Here is a 25,635-nt window from a genome sequence, read left to right as displayed (position 1 = left end):
GCTGAATGAAAATAGGTGGCAAACTAGACCTCTATATTCAGAGAAAAAAAACCCCACGAAATTTAAGACAGAATCAAGCTGTTTTCAGAAAAACAAAAGCCAAAAGACATTTTTATCAGAATATTTGATATAAATTTAGCAAAGCACTAAAGGGAGTTCTTCATAAAGAAATAAATTTAAGCCAGATGGAAGCATAGAAATTCAGGAAGAAAAGAACAGCAGCAATGGTAGATATTAATTATGTAAAACAATAAAAATGTTTTATATGCTTAAAACATATGTAGAATTTAAATAATTAAATAATGGCTATTAATAGCACAGAAGACAGGAAGCGCGTTAATGGATTTAAAATGTTGCATTTGTCATGTCATGGTAAAAGGACTAGTTTTAAACTAGATTCTGATGAGTAAAGGGGGAATGTTATAATCTCTAAGGTAATAACTAAGAGAAACTGCATACATAGGTAATAGTATTTAAAAGAGAGTGATAATTGATTAATTCAGAAAAGGCCAAAAAAGATAGCTAAAGAAAGATGAGAACATATGGGACAAACAGAAAACAATACAGTGGTCTATTTAAACCCAATAATGTTAGTAATTTTATCAGATGTAAATATGATACATTCTCCAACAGAAAGACAAAGAAACCAAAACGCAAATACATTCTTTGGAGTATAGCAATGTTCAAAATGGAGAGATTGAAAGATATGTCATGAACTGAAAGAAAGTTGGGAAAGAAAGCCATACTAAGTCGGCAATAGTAGACATTAAGGTCAAAAAGAAAAAAGGGCCTTGCAGAATGACAAGAGTCAATTCACCAGGAAGACATAATAATTTTAAATGTAGATGTGCCACACATTACATTGCCTCAAAGGAAAATAAGACCAAAATTCTGAGCTTCTAATTGTCCTATATGCCTACCCACTGGATGACTTAGAGTCACCAAATTCTCCATACCAAAACCAAAAGTTCTTATTTCCTGCTGTGAAACCTGGTCCCCTCCTGTAAGTTTATATTTGAATAGTGGTATCACAAGATATTGCCCAGAAACCTTAGTAGCATCATGCTTTCCTTTTTCCTCATTCGTGTTCAAAGACTACTGCGTCCTCTTGATTCTTCATCTTAAATGCTTCTCCTTTCAACGTCTTTATTTTTGCATTATCACTGTTCTCATCATCCCCTACCTAAATGACTGCAATGCTTTCCCAAATTTTCTCGGCCTAAAATGCTGCTCCTACTTCAAAACTGATGCTGGGAAAGATTGAAGGCAGGAGGAGAAAGGGATGACAGAGGATGAGATGGTTGGATGGCATCACCGACTGAATGGACATGAGTTTGAGTAAACTCCGGGAGTTGGCGATGGACAGGGAGGCCTGGCATGCTGTAGTCCATGGGGTCACAAAGAGTCAGACACAACTGAGAGACTGAACTGGACTGAACTGAACTGACCTGACTTCAGAACATCCTCCTCGCAGGTGCTAGAATGTGCTTTCTAACCCAAATCATATTAGATCATAGGACTCTCCAGCCTCCAGACAATTGATGGTTCTCTTTGCTTGTGGTACACAGCCCAGCATGTCCACCCCTGCCTGTCTCTCCTGTCTCAGCCCCTACTGTCCTCCACCCGACACCCCAAAGCTTTACTAACAACGAGCAGGCCAGTCTGCAACCTCTGAAATGGGAAGCCTCTGCAACTTTGTACAAGCTTTTTCTTCTCCATAAAATGCCTATTTTCCCAACAAATGCCTTCTCAGTCTTCTGAGTTACTATTATTTGTATCTAAAATTTATTGCATTCTAAATGAGTCACAGCTCTATGAGGTAGTTACTATTGGTGGCCCACTGTACAGATGAGAAAGTCAAGAGGATAAGTGACTGTTCAGGGTCAAACTTGCTGGGACGTGTAAAGACTGAGTCTGAACCTAGAAAGTCTAGCTCTAGGGCTTGCACTATGTTTATGAAGCACTAACTACAAGTCAGGAGTCATCATTCTCTGCAGTGCTTTCTGGAACTTTTTTTCCTGTGTTTTTTAAAAATTTTACTCAATGTACTTCAGATCCCTTTCTTCCTGCCTCTGCTGTCCTCTGCACATACTTCTGACAAAAGCATTTGCCGTGCATAATTTACAATTATTTCCTGACTCTTGAATAAGATTCTCAAAAACAAGGACCTTGTTGAATTCATCTTTGTGTCCCCAAAGAAAAGCTCACTGCCTGCATAGTAAATGGTGAATGCTATTGAATAAGCAATAAAGGAATGCATAGAAAATATATAGATAGTTCTTACTGGATGGATCTTTGCTGTCTAATCTAAGTTTATAAGGGGAAATCTTGGGACTAAATATATTTCTTGAATTATAAAGTTGTAACTATGTTGTAAACACATTATTCATGTGTTCATGTGTGTGTATGTCTATACATAACTTTCTGGTTTCACGTATTAGCCTGTTTCAAAGCTAACTTAGTTGACTTTTGTGGCATATCTCATTGTGAAGAAACAATTAGCAGAACAACATCAAAAAATATCAAAAGATTTGAAACACTGCCAAAGGGGTAGTTTTTTGTAGGAAATGCTTGTTTAGCTAAAAACTTGAAGTTATAAGTGATGTTAGGTCTGTTACTTAAGAAAATCCATTCTCCTAATGCTGAATTTCAGAAGGCAGAGAAAACATAAAAATTTTTAAAACTCCAGACACTTTAATGTGCAGCAACACTACTTAGAAGTATGACTTTTCTCATCATTGACAAAGTCAAAAGCTAGAAAGAAATGAGAAAATGTTCTATTTAGAGAGAGCAGGATTAAGAGCAGTGTGCCATTCAATAGTCATAATATAAGTTACAATAGAAACGATGTGAAATTCATCAATCCAGACCAAATATACAATAGCGTCTAATAATGTAAACAAGGGCACGGAATTGTTTTGTTGTTCTCAATGATACATTAGATTGCACATTATACTATTGATATTTAAATTGTATGACTCTGATGGCAGAGCTATTTAATGGACACAGGGATTATTTCCCCAATTCTGCTCAAGATGTGCTAAGAGACCCTGCCAAGTCAATTTCTATGTGACTCTGTTTCCCAGTTGGTAAACTAGAGCATATAGTAAGAATGCCAATTGGGGATATAGCATAAAAATAAATGCCCAAATTCCTTAATTTTGCTGGAATTTTGTGAAAGTGAAATTCGCTCAGTTGTGTCTAGCTCTTGGTGATCCCATGGTCTATACAATCCATGGAATTCTCCAGGCCAGAATACTGGACTGGGTAGCCTTTCCCTTCTCCAGGGGATCTTCCCAGCCCAGGGATAAAACCCAGGTCCCCCACATTGCAGGTGGATTCTTTACCATCTGAACCACAAGGGAAGCCCAAGAATACTGGAGTGGGTAGCCTATCCCTTCTCCAGGGGATCTTTCCAACCCAGGAATTGAACCAGGGTCTCCTGCATTGCAGGTGAATTCTTTACCAACTATGAGCCATGAGAATTTTGAGAAATTTTTACTAAACTGGAGGCTATAATTTGGAGGTAGAGATTTTTGTTATATAGAACTTTATTACCCTTATATTCCAATGCAATTATATTCCACATACTTGTGCTAATTCTTTACCATTATTCAGTGCAAAGCTGATATGATAGATGTGATGTTTATCAACATTAGAAAGATAGTGGCTTTTTATTGTATGTGTGTATATGTAGACATAGAAATATATGTATTACTTAAAATATAAATACTACAAATATATATTATGTATAATGTATTTATGATGTAAAATATATTCATATAAATATATCACATAAATATAAAATTTTGCTATAATACATTATTTATAAACAGTATATTTTAGTAAAATATATATTTTCCTTTCCTTATGGTAAGGAGGAAGCAGTGACTCTTACTACAATATTTATATAGTAATAGTAAATTAAACTGGCAGTTCAGATGGTAAAGAATCTGCCTGCAGTGTGGGAGATCTGGGTTCAATCCCTGGGTTGGGAAGATCCCCTGGAGAAGGGAATGACAACTCTCTCCCATATTCTTGCCCAGAGAATCTCATGGGCAGAGGAGCCTAGTGGACTACAGTGCATGACAATTAATTGCAAAGAGTCAGACACAACTGAGCGACTAACACACTGTCATTAGTAAATTAAATGCTCTATTTAGGACTAGGTACAAATTGGAAAGCAGGCAGAGTCAAATGAGAAGATGAGAATGAAGAAAAATATCAATAGTTCTATCTGTCCAAAGAGTGAGGAAAGAAATGACTTGCTTTTGAGAAAACTCACCCCCAGAATCTCTCGTCATCCTGAGTATGTTTACTGATCTATGTGGAAACCATGTGGGCAGATGAGAAAAAGGATGAATTTAGGAGACAGTCCTACCTGATTCCAAGGTTGGCTTTACTTCTTACGAATTCTTTGACTGCAAGCAAAGTACTTAATCTCCTAACTTCTCTTTTCCTCCCTTCGAAAATGGGATAATCCATTCTGTCTCATGGGTGGTTGTGAGGATCAGATGAGAAAACCCATGCAAAGCACCTCTTGTAGAAGCTTAGTGACAGGTGGACAACCAGGACATCTTCACCTGGGAGTGAGCTGAAATTAAAGCTCCCACACAAAGGTAACAGAACAAAGAGAAGAATATAGTCCCTGATAATGTTTTATCTCTAAACAACTGATTTACAACCAAAGAATCTTCTTCAGTGTTTATGCTGACCAGGCATAAACAAGACAGTCTGCTTGTATGTTCCTGGAAATACTATATCAAAGCCAGGACCAGTGAATAAGGATAATGATTATTACAGGAAACCTATGCTTATAAATAATTTAACCCCAAACACCCAGTTGTCTGATGAGGTGTGCATTTTTAGAAGGGTTGGAGTGGTTTTGGATATGCAGAATAACTGTTTGCTAGCTTCTTGTTTTTTTCAGTGCTTTTCAAAGTGTTATAATTTACTATTAACTCAGTTTTATCACTGAGATTGGTTTTCACAATGCCATCTGGTTTTATTTTCCCAATGACAACCCTATCCTTCAAGGGGCAGCAATATGATCATTCAAGAGGGGGGTGGAGAGTGAGAACACAGACTGATACTAGAATACATTTTAATAAAAACCTTTCCCTTTTTTTGGCTGATCTGGCTTTGGTATGGTTTTGGTGAACTAAGCATTTGGTGGTTTCTTTAGCATATTTCCACATCCAGGACTCAGCAAAAAACCCTTGTCAATAAAACCCACAAAAGAGAAACCTTGCCTTTGACATCATCTCCCAAGAGGAACCTAATCACCAGTGAAAGCTGCAATACTTAAAAAGAGCAGAAATAAGCTTAGTTGAGCTTTCTGCAAATGGGTTTACAGTTTCAGCTCATCTCATTGTCAGACTTCATCAGAGGGAGCAAATGACTTTAAGAACAGACAAACAACACTGCTTTCACGTAATATCCCCATTACTGCTAAACCGAGGGTTACCTAAGTAGTGGCTTACAAAGTTATTCACTTTGTAATTCAACTACCTTATTGTAATTGTACTTTTAAAAGTAATGTCATCTGGCAGCTAATATCAGGCTGCTGCTGCTGCTGCTAAGTCGCTTCAGTCGTGTCCGACTCTGTGTGATGCCATGGACTGCAGCCCACCAGGCTTCTCGGTCCCTGGGATTCTCCGGGCAAGAACACTGGAGTGGGTTGCCATTTCCTCCTCCAATGCATGAAAGTGGAAAGTGAAAGTGAAGTCACTCAGTCGTGTCTGACTCTTAGCGACCCCATGGACTGCAGCCTACCAGGCTCCTCCATCCATGGGATTTTCCGGGCAACAGTACTGGAGTGGGGTGTCATTGCCTTCTCCCATCAGGCTGCTAGGGAGGACCAAAGAGACACAGAAACAGTGCTAGTGTTGCTAAATGTTTTTATTTATTATTTTTTTTAATGTTTAGCCATAGAACTTTAGAACGCCTCTCAAAGTCCAAACTTAACACCAAAACTATGAAATTTACAAATAACTAGAAGCAAAAATCTGAATTTGAGATGTTGTTACATTTGCCTCCATTTGTTGTAGTTTTATTTTCCATCTTTGGGGCCCCAGGCTGTCATCAGCTTTCTCTGTATACCTTTCCATCTCTCCTGTCCTCTTACAAGTTACTCTTATTCAACTGCCTCAACTTCTTCCCACCACTGCCACCTGTTTTCTTGCAGCACATCTGAGAGACAGTTTCCAAATATTAAGGAGTGAGTGTGAAGTTGCTCAGTCGTGTCTGACTCTTTGTGATCCCATGGACTGTAGTCTACCAAGCTTCTCTGTCCATGGGATTTTCCAGGCAAGCATACTGGAGTGGGTTGCCATTTCCTTCTCCAAATATTAAGACAGCAGGTAAAAATCAAGAGACCAGACACACATGACCCGAGTGCTGAGTCTGACCTAATTAAGGATGAAAGTCATCCAGTTCACTACCCCGAGTAATAGCAGAACTGTCTGTACCACGACTCCATGTTGAGAATGAGATGAATCTAGATATAATATAATGTATAACACATACATAGAATACATAATGTAATGTAACTTTACATTTATCCATCTATTCTTTAATTCATTCATATAGCCAATATTGATGGAGTAATACCTATGTGCTAGGTGTCTGCTGGGTGTGCTAAGTCACTTCAGTTGTGTCTGACTCTTTGCTATCCTACAGACTGTATGTAGCCCGCCAGGCTCCTCTGTCCATGGAATTCTCCAGGCAAGCATACTGGAGTGGGTTGCCAAACCCTTCTCCAGGGGATCTTCCCAAGCCAGGGATTGAACCTGTGTCTCTTTCTTCTCCTAGATTGGCAGGCAGGTTCTTTACCACTAGCCACCCAGGAAGCCCAGGTGTCTGCCAGGCTTTGGAATTTTATTGGAATTTAGCTTCTGATTTTGGCGTTAAGTTATAAAACATACTTTAGGGTTTGCTGGTTAGATTTAAGTACATGGTGAATATAAAAGAACATGAAACAATTGCGCCCAGGAGTGCTGCTGTTGATAATAATGACCCTATCTCCCCTCCTCTGCCTTAGACAGAGAGTGGGGTAGGTCATAGAACCTTATATAAATTCAGTGCTTTAATATTACTTTCTGATATATATCAGTCCTCTTTGACATCTCAGGTACTTTACAGAAATTACCTACTGTATCCCCATCAAATTCTTGAAAGACAGAATATAGTAATAATTCAAGTTGATCTTTTTTTAGTGGATAAAAGCTGAACATAGTCACTAAACTTGTTTTCTTAAGTAATGTATTCTGCAGCACTTTAGCATGTACTGACTATGGTCCAACACAGTCAGTATACATACTTTGAATCACTGATTCTCGTGCCTAATGTGATGAGCATGTCAAAAACAGACTGACTGGACAGTACTCTGGTGTGAGATCAGTAAAATAAGAAGAAAAGGGGGCTTTGATGACTTAAAAGCATGTCTGCGGATCTGAAATGTTGGGTGAGTGACTTAGGTAAGCACAGCCAGGGTGGAAGCAAACCCTGGTGATGAAGGGGGCGCAGAACAAAACAAGCAGAAGTGGACAGAATAATGGATACTCACGAGCGTCAGTTGTGCCCTGTGGGGCTTGCCCACTTCAGCACAATCCATAGGACTGATGCCTGTTTAAACTTCATGGGATTACAGATACCACTGACAACTGGATGAAAGATTTGTCTTCTTTCCAGAGAAAGGCTCAGATCTGCAGATAATTTCAGATATCCACAGATCCCAGGAGCTCAGGATGACTAGGTCCCTGGTTATCGGTTACCCAGAATCACTTATTCATGTAGAGTAGGACTGATGGGGAAAGTGAGAAGGCAGGTGTCCTTCACAGGAAGGTGTCCGCCCCCAGGAAGGGCTGACTTTGCTTCCTCCTTACCTTCCACTCCATGCAAGTGGCCCTTCATAGCGGAACTCCATTAAAAAGGAGACCCGATTTTACCACATAATTCATTAGCAACAAACCAGGGGGATATTTCCCTCAAATTTGTTCTGACCTATTAGCAATATAAATATAACACATGTACAAGGAGAAGTTGCCTAATGATTACAAAATTGTATGAGTCGGCACTTAACTGACTTCTGGAAAATTATAGCAGATTTATATAAAGTATTGTCAAGTGTTACTTTGGCCACCTCATGCGAAGAGTTGACTCATTGGAAAAGACTCTGATGCTGGGAGGGATTGGGGGCAGGAGGAGAAGGGGACGACAGAGGATGAGATGGCTGGATGGCATCACTGACTTGATGGACGTGAGTCTGAGTGAACTCCGGGAGTTGGTGATGGACAGGGAGGCCTGGCGAGCTGCAATTCATGGGGTCGCAAAGAGTCGGACATGACTGAGCGACTGAACTGAACTAAACTGAACTGATTGTCAAGTGTGGAAGTGAAATAGCAAATTTCTAAATCTCTAGGGTTTAGGTCAAGATGAACGAAAGTGAGCTGCTGCTGACTAAAATGGCGTCCATTTCACATCAATTATTTATTCAGGGAAAACACTGCTTTCCAGGCTAAACCAACAGTTTTTGAAACAAAAATACGCTGTCCCATCCATAAAGTCGTTTTTTTTCTCTCTTTACAGAATGCTCAGGGCAGTTTGAAATGGATGACACTGAGGTGAAAAGTGCATCTTATTAGCCAAGCTTAAGATTTTTATCTAGACCTGTAGTGAAAATATCCTATAAACCCTAGAATTCATCATACCCTTAATGGTTCCTCTCCCTTTTCCTCACCAGAAACAACAAAAACCAAATCAAACTGAAAAGCTATGCAGAGCAAACAGTGAATTTATATGTATGGTCTTGAAAGGTTTTTAAGATCAAAACAGTACAAAATTTTAATACTCAGGTGTTCAGTAAAAAAATAAAAAACCACTAAACATACTTAAAATTATTATTTAAATATTCCCAAGTGGATGATGGCATTTATACATGAAGAAGAGGTGAGAGGGGAACTTCCCTGGTGGTCCAGTGGCTAAGATTCTGCTCTACCAATGCAGAGGGTGCATGTTCGATCCTTGGTCAGGGAACTAGATCCTGCATGCTACAACTAAAGATCCCATGTGCCACAACTAAGCCCCAGTGCAGCCAAAGAAATATTTTTTAAAAAGGAAGAGGTGATGGGCATGCAGAGGTAGCACATGGCTGGTAAGGAATGAAACCACATTTCTGCTCTCTGCGTGTAAACATTCTCTCTGTGACCAGAGGAAAACAGTTATTGACTGAAAGTGTCCAATGTTTACAGGTAAGCAGGGGCTTTGACGGAAAAGGCAATGGCACCCCACTCCGGTACTCTTGCCTGGAAAATCCCATGGACGGAGGAGCCTGGAAGGCTGCAGTCCATGGGGTCGCTGAGGGTCAGACATGACTGAGCGACTTCACTGTCACTTTTCACTTTCATGCATTGGAGAAGGAAATGGCAACCCACTCCAGTGTTCTTGCCTGGAGAATCCCAGGGACGGGGAAGCCTGGTGGGCTGCCATCTATGGGGTTGCACAGAGTTGGACACGACTGAAGCAACTTAGCAGCAGGGGCTTTGACAGTGCACGATTTTTCCTTCTGCACTACTTCAGTTCAGTAAAGTCACATAAAGTCCCAAAATGTCTTTTTGTAGCTGAGAAAAACATCATAATTCATGAGGTTAGGGAACACTGACTAAGCTTCATGCAGATGACGACCATATAGAGTGCTTTAAGATGACTTCAATGATCATGTGAGAATATATTAGGAAAAAGAAAAACAATTTGAAAGCGGGTAGAATGAGCTACGGAGAAGGCAATGGCATGCCGCTCCAGTACTCTTGCCTGGAAAATCCCATGGACAGAGGAGCCTGGTAGGCTCCAATCCATGGGGTCACTAAGAGTCGGGCACGACTGAGAGACTTCACTTTCACTTTTCACTTTCATGCATTGGAGAAGGAAATGGCAACCCACTCCAGTATTCTTGCCTGGAGAACTCCAGGGACAGAGGAGCCTAGTGGGCTGCTGTCTAAGGAGTCGCACAGAGTCGGACACAACTGAAGCGACTTAGCAGTAGCAGCAGCAGAATGAGCTATGCAATTACATGTCATTTGATTCTAAAGTCTGTGCTAAAGGCATGGATAGATGAGTTCTTTTGTGCAAAAAAGCTTCAAAGGAAAGGAAAGTTTTTTTTTTCAAAATAGCCTTCCGTGTTTTGTATGCCATTTCACTTAGGCAATTCTATTAAGGCAATGAATGCTCCCTGTCTACCCATAAGACTTGCTTTCAAGTTATTGTTGATACAGCTAAGTAGGGTTTCTGATTTTCTGATTCCATTTGTCACAATGTCTGCGTTTTATTGGGAAGACTTCAAAACACAAATGTCTAATTGCTTCCCTCGAGAAATGCATGACAAAAATCACATACCAAATGTAAAGAAGGTGAAGGTAAGCTCCGATTGCTATCAGAGGCATGAAGAAGGTTTGGCACAACATGGGGTAAACAGAAAGAAAGAGTTTGAACACTGAGGTAGAATTATTATAGAAAACGCCCCAGGTCTCTCTGAGTAGTCACAGTAAGTGATTTGTTTTGTGAGCTTTTTGTTTTTAGAACATTGATCACTTCTATATTCAAAGTGAAGAATCAGAACACTTCCCAGAATCAGATATAAATGACCTTAGACTGTGCCACTGATGCTACAAGTACAGATAAACAGAGAACTGGTTAGCTACTTTATATTTTAATGAACTTAAAGTTCTAAGCTAAAATGGATAACCAACAAGGACCTACTGTATATTTCAGGGAACTCTGCTCAATGTTATGTGGCAGCCTGGATGGGAGGGAAGTTTGGGAGAGAATGGATACATGTATATGTATGGCTGAGTCCCTTCACTGTTCACCTGAAATTATCACCACATTGTTAATTGGCTATGCCCCAGTACAAAATAGGGTTTCCCCGGCGGCTCAGATAGTAAAGAATCTGCCTGCAATGCAGGAGACCTTGGTTAAAACCCTGGGTAAGGAAGATCCCCTGGAGAAGGGAATGGCAAACCACTCCAGTATTCTTGCCTGGAAAATCCCATGGACAGAGGAAACGAATGGAGTCACAAAGAGTTGGATATGACTGAGCAACTAACCTTTTCAATACAAAATAAAAAGCTTTTTAAAAAAAGTTCTAAGCTCATATTTACAGATAATTATTTCTCAGAAGCAGTGCTATTACAGGGGTGCTATTTTTGATTGAGCCTCTCATCTGGATTTCTCTTTTACCTTTAAAGGGCTCCCTGATTACTACCTTGTGCCCAAATTGCTTCTCAAGCTTCAATTTCCTCCTGTATTTCTCCATTTAGATATCTCATAGGCCTTCCAACCCAAAATGATCCAAACCAAATATAATATTTCTTCCCTAAACCTCAGCCTCCTAAGGCACCACTAACTAGCGAAAGAAAGTGAAAGTGTTCGTCACTTAATCATGTCTCACTCTTTGCAACCCCACGGACTATAGCCTGCCAGGCTCCTCTGTCCATGGAATTCTCCAGGCAACAATACTGGAGTGGACTGTCATTCCCTTCTCCAGGGGATCTTCTCAACCCAGGGATCAAACCTCGGTCTTCGACATTGTAGGCAGATTCTTTGCCCTTTGAGCCACTAGGGAAGCCCCTACTAACCAGCGAGCTACCCACAAAAAGTCATTCTCAACTCATGTCCTTATTAATAAGCATCAAGTTCCCAACACTGTACTTCCAGAGTATTATACCTACTGAGTATCTCTGAGATTTTTCACCTTTCCTTCTGTTTCTATTTGCCCTGTGTTAGTTTGAGCTTTCAACCTTCCTCATCTAAAATTCTGTAATGAGCTTCTTCCTTTACAGGTTAATGAGTCCTCAGAGTCTTTCTCAGTTTCCTGGATAGCTCAGTTGGTAAAGAATCTGCCTGCAATGCAGGAGACCCTGGTTCGATTCCTGGGTCAGGAAGTTTCCTTAGAGAAGGGATAAGCTACCCTCTCCAGTATTCTTGGGCTTCCCTGGTGGCTCACATGGTAAAGAATCCACCTGCAATATGGGAGACCTGGGTTTAATCCCTGAGTTGGGAAGAACCCCTGAGGAGGGATAGGCTACCCACTCCAGTATTCTTGCCTGGAGAATCCCATGGACAGAGAAGCCTTGTGGGCTACAGTTCATGGGGCTGTAAAGAGTTGGACACAACTGAACGGTTAAGCACACAGCACCAAGCCTTTCTCTACCCTGCTACCACTATGATGCTTCTAGAAGCAGAGTCTGGACATGCATTACTTAAAATTCTCCCAGGTTCTTCACCATTTTAAGGATAAAGTCAACGCAGGCCACAAGGCCTTTTTTTTTTTTTTTTTTTTTTTTGATCTGGCCCTTGCTACCTACAGGCTCAACTCCCACCATTTTCATGGGTGATAATGAGACTCAAGTCTCATTTGAGATGGTGCTGTAAACAGACTTCATCTTTAAATAGTAGAGAGACACATTTGTTGAGTCATTTTTTTTCACTCAACATATCTTATATGTAATTTTTAAAACCAAAATTTTATGTGACATATTCCTCTAAACTTAAATGAAGAGCAACTTTAGACAGGTGAAAAAAAATTAAAGCAGAACAGTAACAGTTATAAAAAACAGATTTACAGGTCCAAAATTCTTACCCAATGTCTGCCGGAAAGTTATCCTCCAACCTCTTGCTGTTTGAATTGAATCTGTCTTGAACACCAGGAACATACTATTATTGCTGCTCCTAATACTTGGTGGAAGGTTGGAGCCACAGAATTGGCCGAGAAGGGGATCGCTGATGTTAGAACCGTCGTAAACTGCCAAGTAGTCTTCAGAGCAGGAAGCCGAGGGAACCACATCAAAATCATTGAACCTGTGAAATGAACCTTGTTAATAGTGATGTTCTCCATTTGTACTTCCATTAAATTATAGCTTTAGCTCTTATTTTTTAAAAAAAGATAGGACAAAGGTTAATGAGCATCCACGATTCATTTACTAGGAAACATTAGAAATAATATACTATTTTACTGATCAGTTCAAAAGTTTAGAGGAAATTTTTTGAGAGACTAGAATATGGCAAATAGATGGAGAAACAGTGGGAACAGTGAAAGACTTTATCTCTTGGGGCTCCAAAATCACTGCAGATGGTGACTGCAGCTATGAAATTAAAAGACTCTTGCTCCTTGGAAGTAAAGTTATGACCAACCTAGACAGCATATTAAAAAGCAGAGATATTACTTTGCCAATAAATGTCCATCTAGTCAAAGCTATGGTTTTTCCAGTAGTCAAGCATGGATGTGAGAGTTGGACTATAAAGTTGAGTGCCGAAGAATTGACGCTTTTGAACTGTGGTGTTGGAGAAGACTCTTGACAGTTCCTTGGGCTGCAAGGAAATCCAACCAGTCCATCCTCAAGGAAATCAATCCTGAATATTCATTGAAAGGACTGAGGCTGAAGCTGAAACTCCAATATTTTGTTCACCTGATGCGAAGAACTGACTCATTTGAAAAGACCCTGATGTGGGAAAGATTGAAGGCGGGAGGAGAAGGGGACGACAGAGGATGAGCTGGTTGGATGGTATCACTGACTCAGTGGACATGAGTCTGAGTAAACTCCTGGAGTTGGTAATGGACAGGGAGGCCTGGCATGCTACAGTCCATGGGATTGCAAAGAGTTGGACACAATTGAGTGACTGGACTGAACTGAACTGATGATAAGCTTTTGGAATATACAGATGAGTAAGACACAGCTCTGGATTTCCAGGATTTTATAGTCAAGGACATAGTAAGTCTCTTTGACATTAAGCTTTGACAAGCTGAACTGATACTCATTTATCATTTGAGCAACACTTTAGTTTCCCAGTCTCATTAAAAATACGGTATTTATTCTGCTCCCTTGTTACTTTTGTGACATCAAGTGGTACTATTATCCTATTCTTTATTTATGAAAAGGATGCTAATATAACAGAGTGGGAAAATGCTGGTTTGAGAAGCAGAGCTTCATTTGCATTCTTACACTCTGTTTCTTTTAAAACAGACTTTATTCTAAGGTTAAATGAAGCTATATATAACTAAAACCAAACTAGGGTACCTGGGATAAGTAAGTCATGTCCAACTCTTTGCGACCCCATGGACTGTAGCCTACCAGGCCCCTCTGTCCATGGGATTTTCCAGGCAATAGTACTGGAGTGGATTGCCATTTCCTTCTCCAGTGGATCTTCCTGACCCAGGGATCAAACCCAAGTCTCCCGCATTGTAGACAGACACTTTACCGTCTGAGCCACCCAGGACGACCTGGCATAAAGAAGATGCTAAAAAAAAAAAAAAGAAAGAAAAGGAAAAGAACAGACCCAACAAAATATTATTATTTCTGTGATTTTGAAAACCAGGAATATGAAATAAGTTATTCCTCAGAAAAAAAAAATATAAGAAACCAATGGTACAAAAGAATGAATTAAACTCTCTTGCATCTCACTTTACTGAGGTAAGCAGTAATTCACATTTCAGATCACTGTAGTCATCATGGGCATGTTACCACTCATCCCAGCTCTGGACCTTCCTGACATTTATTAGGATTGTCTTTTTGTGACAGACACTAGAGGTCTGACATGGCCCTAAGAGATATTTTGGCCCCAGAAATGTAAACAGTTGTCATGCATATTCCTTTTGGAAGAAGTTTTAAGAACTACTACTCAATTTGCACACTGCCTTCCACTGCAGTGATGATCATGGAAGCAAAAGTAAAATGAGTCTCCATCAACCTGGGTGACTGAATGACCATGTTAGGAGGTGACTCCTTGTTAGACAACTCTGGACACACTCATACAAGTGAGAGAGAAACTTGCTGAGTTAAGCTACTGTGCTTTGGAGTTGTTTGTTACCACTTATAACCTATCCTGATGGATACATCCCTGACTTTTCTTTTTATTGCCTAACATAGGATTTCTTTTCTTTTTTATTGAAGTATCATTGATTTACAATGTTGTGTTAGTTTCTGATGTACAGCAAAGTGAACCAACTATTTATGTATATATTCTCCTAGATTTTCTTCAGAATTATGGTGGGTTTATTATAGCTTTTTAAAAAAAATCTATTTAAGTTATTTGATACCATGTCATTATTTTGATAGGTTCTTCTTTCTGTCTCAGGTGTTTTTGTTATCTGGTGGGTTGTTTGTTTTTTTGTGTGTTTTTGCTAGCCTCTGTTCAGTTCAGTTCAGTTGCTCAGTTGTGTCCAACTCTTTTCGATTCCATGGACTGCAGCACGCCAGGCCTCCCTGTCTATCACCAACTCCAGGAGTTTACTCAAATTCATGTCCATTGAGTTGGTGATGCCATCCAGCCATCTCCTACTCTGTCATCCCCTTCTCCTCCTGCCTTCAATCTTTCCCAGCATCAGGGTCTTTTCAAATGAGTCAGTCCTTTGCATCAGGTGGCCAAAGTATTGGAGTTTCAGCTTCAGCATCAGTCCTTCCAATGAATATTCAGGACTGACTTCATCTAAGATGGACTGGTTTGATCTCCTTGCAGTCCAAGGGACTGTCAAGAGTCTTCCCCAACACCACAGCTCAAAAGCATCAATTCTTCAGCATTCAGTTTTCTTTATAGTCCAACTCTCACATCCATACATGACTACAGGAAAAACTATAGCCTTGACTAGACGGACCTTTGTAGGCAAAGCCTCTGTAATAAATAGCATATAATATGGAATACTTGTTTAAATATCTCATGATTAGAGAGGATTAAGAAAAAATGATACAGTGTGTTAAAATGATACAATATGTTTTGGTTGGATGAATGTTTTCAAACTGATGATAAAGATCAAGATGAAAAGTTTCTTAATTTTCTTTAACCATGTGCAACATTTAATGTTCCTGTAATAGAAGAGGGCAAAACAATTACTAGATAACTTCCAAAAATACTTTTTTCATTCTTACTTTCTATAGACAATACATTTATTTTCCACAACATGAATCCATGAAGAAAGATAAAAACCTGAATTTCCAGGAGGGATTCAAAGCTTTTTCGGGTTTGTATTGTTTTCCCATGACAGCACAAAAAGTACCTGGAAAAATCCATTAACCCAGAAAACCTCATGAAGCTGGCCTATTTTGAGAGCCTTGAAAAATTTGTTTTACTGCAGTCTACAACTTCTGCGGTACCTAAAATAGTATCTGTTTCATAGAATATAGTTTCTTAGAAAGAATACAATAAATAGTTTTCCAGACATACTGTTCTGACCTTTGACTATGGTGAGCCCCAGGGCCTATATATATATTATAGCATATGCTATAATCCTACACGTGTGAGAATCAAATATTGGGACATGATGGCAAATGACAAGAACTATCCCTTAAGCTTCCATTCTTAGCAGGTGATCCCTTCACAGACCTCTTGCTCCTGGCCATCTGGCAGTTGTTGTTTATGCTTTTGTTCTGAGGACTTAGAGGGTTTTTGGCTTTGGGCCATGGCGTCCTTAAACAGTCTCAGGTGGGAGCTGCAGTGTTCTTCAGGATCCAGCCTGTAGCCCCTCCCCTGATGACACCCGTCTTACAGTCCAAGGACCCATTTGATATGTGAGTCTCTGGAGGTAAACTGCAGAGAGTTTATGACTTGGGGGAGAGAATGTGATCACAGTCATATAGGAGGAACAGAGGTAGGAGGAGTCCTAGCCCATTAAGTGTCTATAAAAAATTCTATATTGCCATAAACTACAGCAACTTTCAGAGTTTTCCACCACAGCCTATATATCACTGAAACACAGGAGTTAGAAATATATTATCTTGGATGACAACAATTGTGAACTTTATCACTTGGAGAACTGCAGGTTACTTTCCTTTAATCAGTCTTGTTGGAAGTAGGCAGGATCAGGGGAGAATTTACTGATGATATAAGATACCTTGTTGAGCATCAGCTTAGAAATATTCTGAAACAGGAATAAAATGAATTTCTTAAGTAGTTAGAAAATTTATCTTTCGAGAGAGCATATGGAAGGATAAAGGACATGTTTTGGGGAGGAAATCTGATAAGGATTTTTTTGACTTTTCATTTAATAGTGTATCACTTTGGAAAAGTTATGTGATACTCCTGAGCTTCAGTTTTCTCTTCAGTACAGTGAGATTAATAATATATACCTCATATGATGGTATGAAGAACTAAATAAGAGAATGGTGCAAGTGGTCATTAAAGTTCTTCATGTATTATATGTCTCCAAAATGAAAATTGCTTTCTCTTGCCCTCCCCACACCCTTTGAGATAGGCTTATAACATTGCACCCCATTATATAAACTCCTTTAAAACTGTTGGAAAACTCCAACAATTGTTTGAGCAGGTGGAGTGCCTGTTTTTCCCTGCATGACCACTGGATTGTGTGGAGGGTAGGGAGGCCATGTCCTAGGCTACCAGGACCACACCACAGACTCGAGTTCTCTTCCTCCAGATTCTCATACGTACCTCTGATGAGCATCAGTACTCTGCATCATTGAAGGAATATCTTCTCTGTAAACAGAGCTGAAACAGTTTTCTCAAGAAAGTAATGTGTCTTACGTACTTGAGCTGGATGACTCTGTTGCTCCTGACAGTGATGGTGTAAAGACAGTGCACGTTGTCAGGGTAGTTGGAGTAGGTATACAAAGGACTCCTGATGACTCCAGTGGAGAGATTGAACACACCGCCGCAGGCTGGGATAGAAGTGGGGGATATGCAGAGAATGATTATGACTCGAAGCAGAGGAAAGTCATTGTCAGACATTCTTTACTATGTTACCCCCAAGAGAGAATATAATCATTTGTCTTAGAGCAATATAAACCTCCCTTTATTGGGTTTACAAATAATTCATGCTTTTCCACTGCCATGGAGGGAAGAAACAGTAAGAAGCAGGGAAGAATGTTTCAAGGCGCCTCTTGGAATGGAATAAACCTGAGTCCAAAATAATGGCCAGTGTGAAGGTAATGAGAGAGAATGTTCCGTGTGTTGGAATAGAACCGTCCTTCTTTTACACTGAAGTGACAGATGCCAAGAGATGAAAGTGATGGCTGGAAGTTTAGAGAAGGTGTCCTGAATGCAAGGCGCATCGTGGGCTTATGAACCCAGGAAGGACTGTGATCTCAACATCTTAAATAATATAGATTGGAGTCTCCTATGTCCGTGATAGAGTATTACAAGGTGATGTTCCAGAAATCACTTTTGGAATAATGGAGCTAAGTTTCCCTTTTGGGCTCACATGCATAACTCTTGGGTCCTGTGTATTTCTAGCTAGTCCTGAGACTGGTAAGGACCATATTCACACAAGTTTTACTGAAGAAACCAGGCCTATCCCTCGCCCTGAGGCCAGCAATTAATAGCCCACAACCCTTAGTTATTCCTACTAGGCAATAAAAGCTGTAAAAATGGAATGAAATTCCATTGTAAAAAAACATAGAATTTTTATTTGTTTGACCTTGTAAGTAAGAAGGATGAACTTGTATTACCCAGTGATGGAAAGTGTCCTATGCTCACTGCAGCAAGAAAGGTTTATATGTATTATATATTGTGATTCTAAAATTATAGTAAGGTTACTATACTCTGATGATATATTGTCAACAGATGTGTTCCATTTACTTCTGTTAGAAATGATAACCAAATAGTGGCTCCCATTTAAGGTTATAAAGGTTATTTATTTACTTGTCTGTTTGTTTATTTTGTCTTAGCTGAGTCCACCTTGCAGAGAAAGCTATCCTCTATGCCCATAAGAATTCATGTGCTCCCCATTCCATCCCTCTGGGAATGGGGAGGGAGGAGGGAGGAGGGTTCAGGATGGGGAACACATGTATACCTGTGGCGGATTCATTTTGATATTTGGCAAAACTAATACAATTATGTAAAGTTTAAAAATAAAATAAAATTAAAAAAAAAAAGAATTCATGTGCTGAGACTTCCTGGTACATCTGCAGTGAGTTAAATGTTAGATTTGTGTAGCCATTATTCTATTTAATCTTGTACACAATTATGTGGTCTCTGAAAACTATGCCTAAATAACTCCTAAATTTGTACATTGTCAGGATCTGAAATTTCAATATCAATAACCCTCTTTAAAGGAGACTCTCAGAATAGATAACATGAACCCTTTACACAGTGTTTTAGGAAAATGAGGGATTGAAGACTAGAAGAATATAAAGCAGGGAGGAAACTCTCCATAACACTAGCTGAAGCAAAAGAATAAAACAAACCACCCCTTATCCTTACTCAGCAGACAGCTGGGGGAAGGAATGTTCATGGCTCTGTGCCAACAGAATCCCAGAGCCACAAAAAATCATACATTACAAATGGAGTCAGGACTTGGGTGGCAGCTAATGTGGACACATTGTGAAGGCCTTCTTCATGAGTAAATAAACATTTTCAGTCTCCTCTGTGGATGGGAACAATAATTTTTTTTAAAGAAAATGATTTGACTTTCTACCTTTAGCAACGGGTTTCGTCAAGTAAAGATCAAACAAACATTCTGCAAGATCTTTTTCTGGCCCATGTTATTATTGGAGTTGGGATGACATGGGGGAAAAAAATTTGCTGTTAGCAAACCAACTAAGTTTACTGCAGGAGAGGAAAAGACCATTCAAAACAGGGAAGTGGAGTCTTATGATTTTCAAACAAACATTGATCAAGCTGTCTACCAAAAACTGAAAAGATCTTGGTAGCTACAAAGATCTTTGTCCAATCTATGACGTCTCATCTTGCCTTTGATATAGAGAAGTTGCAAATTATCACATAGTTGAATACATCAACCTTTTTGTTTACTTGTGCTTTTTACATATTGCTAAAAAACAAACAAACAAACAAAACTCTTTCCTTCCAGGAGACTATAAAAACATCCCTTACATATTTTCTTAATTTATAAAGCATTGCCTTTCACCAGAGTTAAAGTCAAACAAGTTACTTTATGCTACATACAAACAACTAAAAGTGGCTATTCATTAAAAAAAAAATGATCAAAACTAAATCTCTATCTTCCATTTGGTTTTCAAAGAGTAGTTCTGTCAAAGTTTATGAAAAAGGGCCTCCCCATTTTAAAAAGGAAAATACCTAAGTATTTTTAGACCATGTATCTAATTAATAACGTTTTCCCTTAAAGTCTCTGAATCTTCAAGTTGGTCATGTATGAATCACAATTAAATCTGTGGAAATTGCTCAAGAAAGAAAAGAAAATTCCAAACTACATCATTACAGTCACTCACAAGTTATTCTATAGGAAAACTTGAATCCCAAGTCCGTGGTGTGTGCGTTTGAGTAGAAGTTAAGCAGCACTGGACCAGAGGTGGTGAGAGGGGACAGGCTGTCCTCCCCACACAGGGTCGCTAAAGGCGTGGAAGACAAGTTGTAACCCCTGATGATGTGCACGCCGTCGTTGACACAGCTTCCCGTTACTGCGGAGTGAGCTGTCAGGGCAGGGAACAACCAGAAGCAACATAAATAATAATCGGAAGCAATGTAAACGATCACACAAAAATGTGAGGAAGATTCATGCAATTTACACAGAAATTAAAATCAACAGTCATTTTGATAAGTCACTATTTAACTCAGTTTCCTGAAGGTTACTTTCACCCTAGTTACAAAGTAAGCACAGGTATGAGGAAACAGGTAGACCTTCAAAAGAGGTAAATCCTATTTTGAAACAATCCAGAATTTTCTTTCTTATAAAATGACTCCTTTAATTCCATGATTATAAATAGGAGACAATTTTGCCTTCTGATTGACATCTGGCAATATCTGAAGGCATTTTTTTTTTTTGCTGTCATGTTGGGGTGTGCCACTGGCATGGAGGGGGTAGATGGATACTGCTAAATATGCTATAAGGCTCAGGGCAGCCACCCAGGCCCCCTGCCCTCCCACCACAAGAATGACTCCACCCCAAATGCTAAAGTGCTGCTAGTGAGAAACTTGGCTGTAACAGTGAAGTTTATACACAGATAAGGGACTTCCACCATGAAGAGTGGAATAGAAATGCTTGTAACTGGGCACAAATCTATGTCAGTAGAGCTCTGCATATCACCTCACTGCATGAGATCAAAATATCACTGATTCTTCAATGGGAAGACACTTGGTGACAAAACCATAAGAAGATAATGATATTAAACACTTTTCCATAATCATAGGGGAACCAACTGAATATACAATCAAAATATACACAAAATTCTCAAGTGGAGTATAGTTAAATGCAACTAGATGATTGTCTTCTACGGAGAGAAAAGAACTTAGTCAAAGTTCTTCAAGGAGCAAGATGTATTTCAAAGTTGAGATAATGGCCAGGTGGTAGCATTCAATCAGACATGTGAAAACTTGTCAGGAAAAGTAGTTCCCTGAAATGGAATGACACTGTTTACATGGACAAGAGCTCATGTCATGGGACAAGGCACTACAGCCACTCTGAATTTGATCTTCAGTCTGTGATTTGATGAATATTTGCTATTGAAATCTTTAAGTATAAAATAATCCTCCATGATTTGTTTTTATGTCTATTTTCCATCCTCCTGAAAAACTGTAAAGCACATGTATTATTTGAAATGGGTAAAGCTCTATCTAATGTCTTGAAATACAACTTTTATCACATTATTCTGGGCTTCATTACAGAGAGCCATGTTCAATTCTGGATTTCATCATGATTCCATGAACTTGGAGAGAATTGAAAGTAAGCCAAGGATGAGTAATTGAGCAAATAATAGAAACTTGTGGAATTTAGATGCAGACTTCGATTTTCTTTCAGAGTCATGGAGAGGCAGAGATTTAAGAGAGGACTAGAAATAGTGGGAAATCCTTTTTGTTGAAATAGTATAATATTATAGATATGCTAAAGTCTTCCCAGTTAAATAGCAGAGGGCTCTCGGGAGAGGGATGTGAATTGGGGGCAGCTCTGAGTAGCTTCAGGCTGGACTCCTCAGTGGAGGACGATCCCCTGGGAAGGAGAAGCAGGTCCTGGTACAGAGATCAGCTTGGCAGAGTGTAAAGGTCAAGGTCTTGTCATGCAGGCAAGCAAGGGACCTCATACAACTATACCGTCTCTGCTGGAGCTTGAACAATTTGCATAAAACATCAACAGGAACCATTTCAGAAGAACCATTGCTCAATGCTTTCTAAAGTAGTGAATTGTGAAATGGGCCTACTTTTTGATTTCTTGAGAAACAATTGTGGAAGCAAAGAAGTGGTAAGTAGCTGCATAATGCCACTTAAAAAAAATTAGTTTAAATGGAAATGTGAACTAAGGTGAATGAAAGTCAATCATCCTGCTTCTTGGTAGGAAAAATGGGCAAAAGGAAAAAACAATCTGAAACCAAATTTTCTCTTGTTTTTCCTTTTGGCTTTCTATTATGCATAGCTTGTAAACCAGAACTTATAAGTTAATGAAGGAAAATTGAGGCAAATATTACATAGGATTTACCAACTGGCTGCTCTGGAAGTCTAGCTCTGTTACTTGTGGGACCTTTGAGACCATCTCTGGAAGACAGAAAGCAGAAAACCTTTGCGCTGTTCTCCCCATTTTCTGTGTCAAGGGACTACTCTGTATTCAGTTCTTATCAAGAGATACTCTGGATCTGAGAAAAACTGAGTTTAGAATTTGCCTAGTAATTTTAATGATAGAGAAACCAAGACACAGAAGGCAAAGGTTTGCCTTAGGTTACCTCATCTGTGAAGTGTTTTTTTTTCTTCTATAAAGTTAAAAAAAGAAAAAAGGCCTATAATCCTCCTGGCACTTTGGAGGCATCTGCTTGGCCATGGGAATAATGAGAACAGAAAAATATACTTTTAGACTGTTCAATATTTGGGAAAGTAAAATGAGTACTTGATGACACCTGATTCCAAAATAAGTGTAAATATTAGAGGTTTCTCTCTCATACTTTCTCATATTTTGTCTGTTTTTGCTTTTTCTTTTTGACCAAAGTAACATTTTGAATTTGTCAAATCTCTATTTTTATTTCACAGTTTTGGAAGGCACTGTTAAGAATACCCATTTTAGTCTTGAGGTAACTTTAAAAGTCTTGTAAGAGCTCAGGATGGGGAACACATGTATACCTGTGGAGGATTCATTTTGATATTTGGCAAAACTAATACAATTATGTAAAGTTTTAAAATAAAATAAAATAAAAATTTATTCTATGACTTTTGACTTTTCTAAAATTTTTATAGTTCAGTAGTGATCGTATAGAAAAGTATGTGGTTCATAGAATGACTAGTATTGGAAATGTAATAATAAGGAGAAAGAGAAACCTAGGCCAACATAAAATACCATAACATGCTTTCAGAGCAACTCAGTTTAGTAGAAAGTAGGTCAATGAACATTTGTAACCTCTCTGTAGAAAAAGCTTCAAAAAGCCTTCAACTAGCCTGAAAGGTAAAATCTTTCCTAACCAGATGTCAGTGTTTAGTAGACAGCGTATGGACAAGGGTGTTTCCCTGTAGTATTTCATAGCCTGGAATAGCTCATTTTTTCCTTGACAAATTCAACTTTTGTGTCAATCGACCACCAAAAAAAAGCAGAAATAGAATGTTCATCTCCACCCAGTCAACACAGGCTTTGCTGGCTGCATGGACTCAGAAATACTTTGGACAGAATCTTTCAGAAACAGTTCTATGGCCTCTAGCAGCTAGGAAGACGGATGCCCCTATAGACAGGCTCTGATTTTTCTTGAGAGCAATTCTCTCTCCGTTTTACCACAATACACTGCACATGAATTCTTGAGGCTCATTTAGAAGTGGGTGGAAGGTTATTTTTACTGTAGCTAATGGATCTCTAACTTGCTGATGGTATTCAATGAACTATGGTATGGATATGATTAATGATAAGAATCTAATTACAAAATAAATCTGATTAATGTTGCCCTTTGGGGGAATCATCATGATTCATTTAATCTAAGCCAGAAAATGACTCACTAAGCAGTTTGGAAATGCTGAGTACATGTAACACTAGAAATGTCACAAGACATCATCATAAGGATATGATCTTATACAAAGAGTAATCTTTTCAACTGGGTGATTCTGAACAAATCCATCAGTAAAGAAGAAATCACTGAATCTGGAAAAACCAAATATCTGTTCGCAGGTGACTCACATTAAGGGTGTATCTGGAGATCCTGACTGGTGGCACCAAAAAGAACAAAACAATGGCCACTCTGGGACTTCCCTGGTGGTCCAGTGGTTAAGACCCTGAGCTCCTAACATAGGGGGCTCAGATTCTATCCCTCGTTGGGGAACTAGATTCCGCATGCTGCAGCTAAGACCCAGTGCAGCCAAATAAATAAATTTAAATAATAAATATTTTTTACATGGCCACTCTGATGAATTATCATTCACAAGATATGTTTCTACAGGCACAATCTGACTTTCACAAGTACTATTTTATATTTTTGCAAAAATTACAGTGATTATCAGAAAGATTAAGTAGTTTGTACAAGTCATGTCATAAGCAAGTGGCCATTCTGGCATTGAAACCCGTCCTAAAATATTAAAATACCCCCCATCCCAGGTCAGGTAGTCCACAGTAAGCTCAGCCCTTTACCCTACCTGGTCAACTAAACTCAGGGAGTTACTGTTCACCCTAAATAAAGGTTGCCTTCTAATCATACACATACCATTGGTTTTGGCAGTGCTGTGTGTGGCTATTTTATACAGTATATTTGACAGCATCATCTTTTTTTAGTCTAAATTATATCGCCTATGACATTCTTGTGTTTATGGAATTTAATGAGAACAAATGCATATATAGGTGCACAATCCAAGCCACATGTTTCTCCCCATCTTATTAAAATAACTTTGTCTCAATTATAAAAATAATAGAAAAGGTATAATGTATGGTAATGAATTTAATTAGACTCATCATGGGTGTTCTTTGGAAGGAATGATGCTAAAGCTGAAACTCCAGTACTTTGGCCACCTCATGCGAAGAGTTGACTCATTGGAAAAGACTCTGAGGCTGGTAGGGATTGGAGGCAGGAGGAGAAGGGGACGACAGAGGATGAGATGGCTGGTTGGCATCACCGACTCGATGGACGTGAGTCTGAGTGAACTCCGGGAGTTGGTGATGGACAGGGAGGCCTGGCGTGCTGCGATTCATGGGATCGCAAACAGTCAGACACGATTGAGCGACTGAACTGAACTGAACTGATCATGGTGATCATTCTGAAATATATATAAATATTAAACCATTACACTGTACCCCTGAAACCAATATAATGTTACATGTTATACTTCAATTTTTTAAAAAGTTTTTGATAGTTTTTAACTCATAAAAGAAAACAGAAAGGTATAAAGAAGGAAATAAATATCACCTATCAATCTATGACACCATAGTAACAACTTTTAAAGAACTGCTTAATAGCCTTACAGATTTTATTCCTACACTTCATTTTAAATTAAAAAATTGGATCTTTTATATAAACTGCTTTACCTTCCCCTAATATGAATACTTTATAAATCATGAACATCTTTTTATATTACTGGAATTTTGTGCTAGGAAATGCTGGGAAGATTCTATCTTACTTCTTAGTCCATTTTTACAGTGACAGACATCAATGCATACTTGGCATTTTCCAGCAAACACTTGTCAGAAACTACAATATGTAGAGATATAGGAAGACAAGGTCATAGAAAAAAGATCCAGTGAGAGAGGCTTTGTGTAATTTATCAACATAT

The 25,635-nt window shown here is 39.0% G+C and overlaps 1 protein-coding gene across 1 annotated transcript in view; it reads right to left on the bottom strand.

Annotated features, from left to right (window-relative positions):
- Positions 1 to 25,635, bottom strand: part of CUBN (cubilin) — a 260,214-nt gene that overhangs the window by 33,967 nt on the left and 200,612 nt on the right. The window contains exons 57-59 of the mRNA XM_006052367.4: positions 20,190 to 20,390; positions 17,531 to 17,660; positions 12,638 to 12,855 (exon numbers count right to left, since the gene is read on the bottom strand). Coding sequence (XP_006052429.4) covers positions 12,638 to 12,855; positions 17,531 to 17,660; positions 20,190 to 20,390 — 549 coding nt within the window. The remainder of the gene's footprint in view (positions 1 to 12,637; positions 12,856 to 17,530; positions 17,661 to 20,189; positions 20,391 to 25,635) is intronic.

This window comes from Bubalus bubalis, chromosome 14 (assembly GCF_019923935.1).
Source record: "Bubalus bubalis isolate 160015118507 breed Murrah chromosome 14, NDDB_SH_1, whole genome shotgun sequence".
Lineage (NCBI taxonomy): Eukaryota > Metazoa > Chordata > Mammalia > Artiodactyla > Bovidae > Bubalus > Bubalus bubalis.
This window is presented reverse-complemented; position numbering and strand designations above follow the sequence as displayed.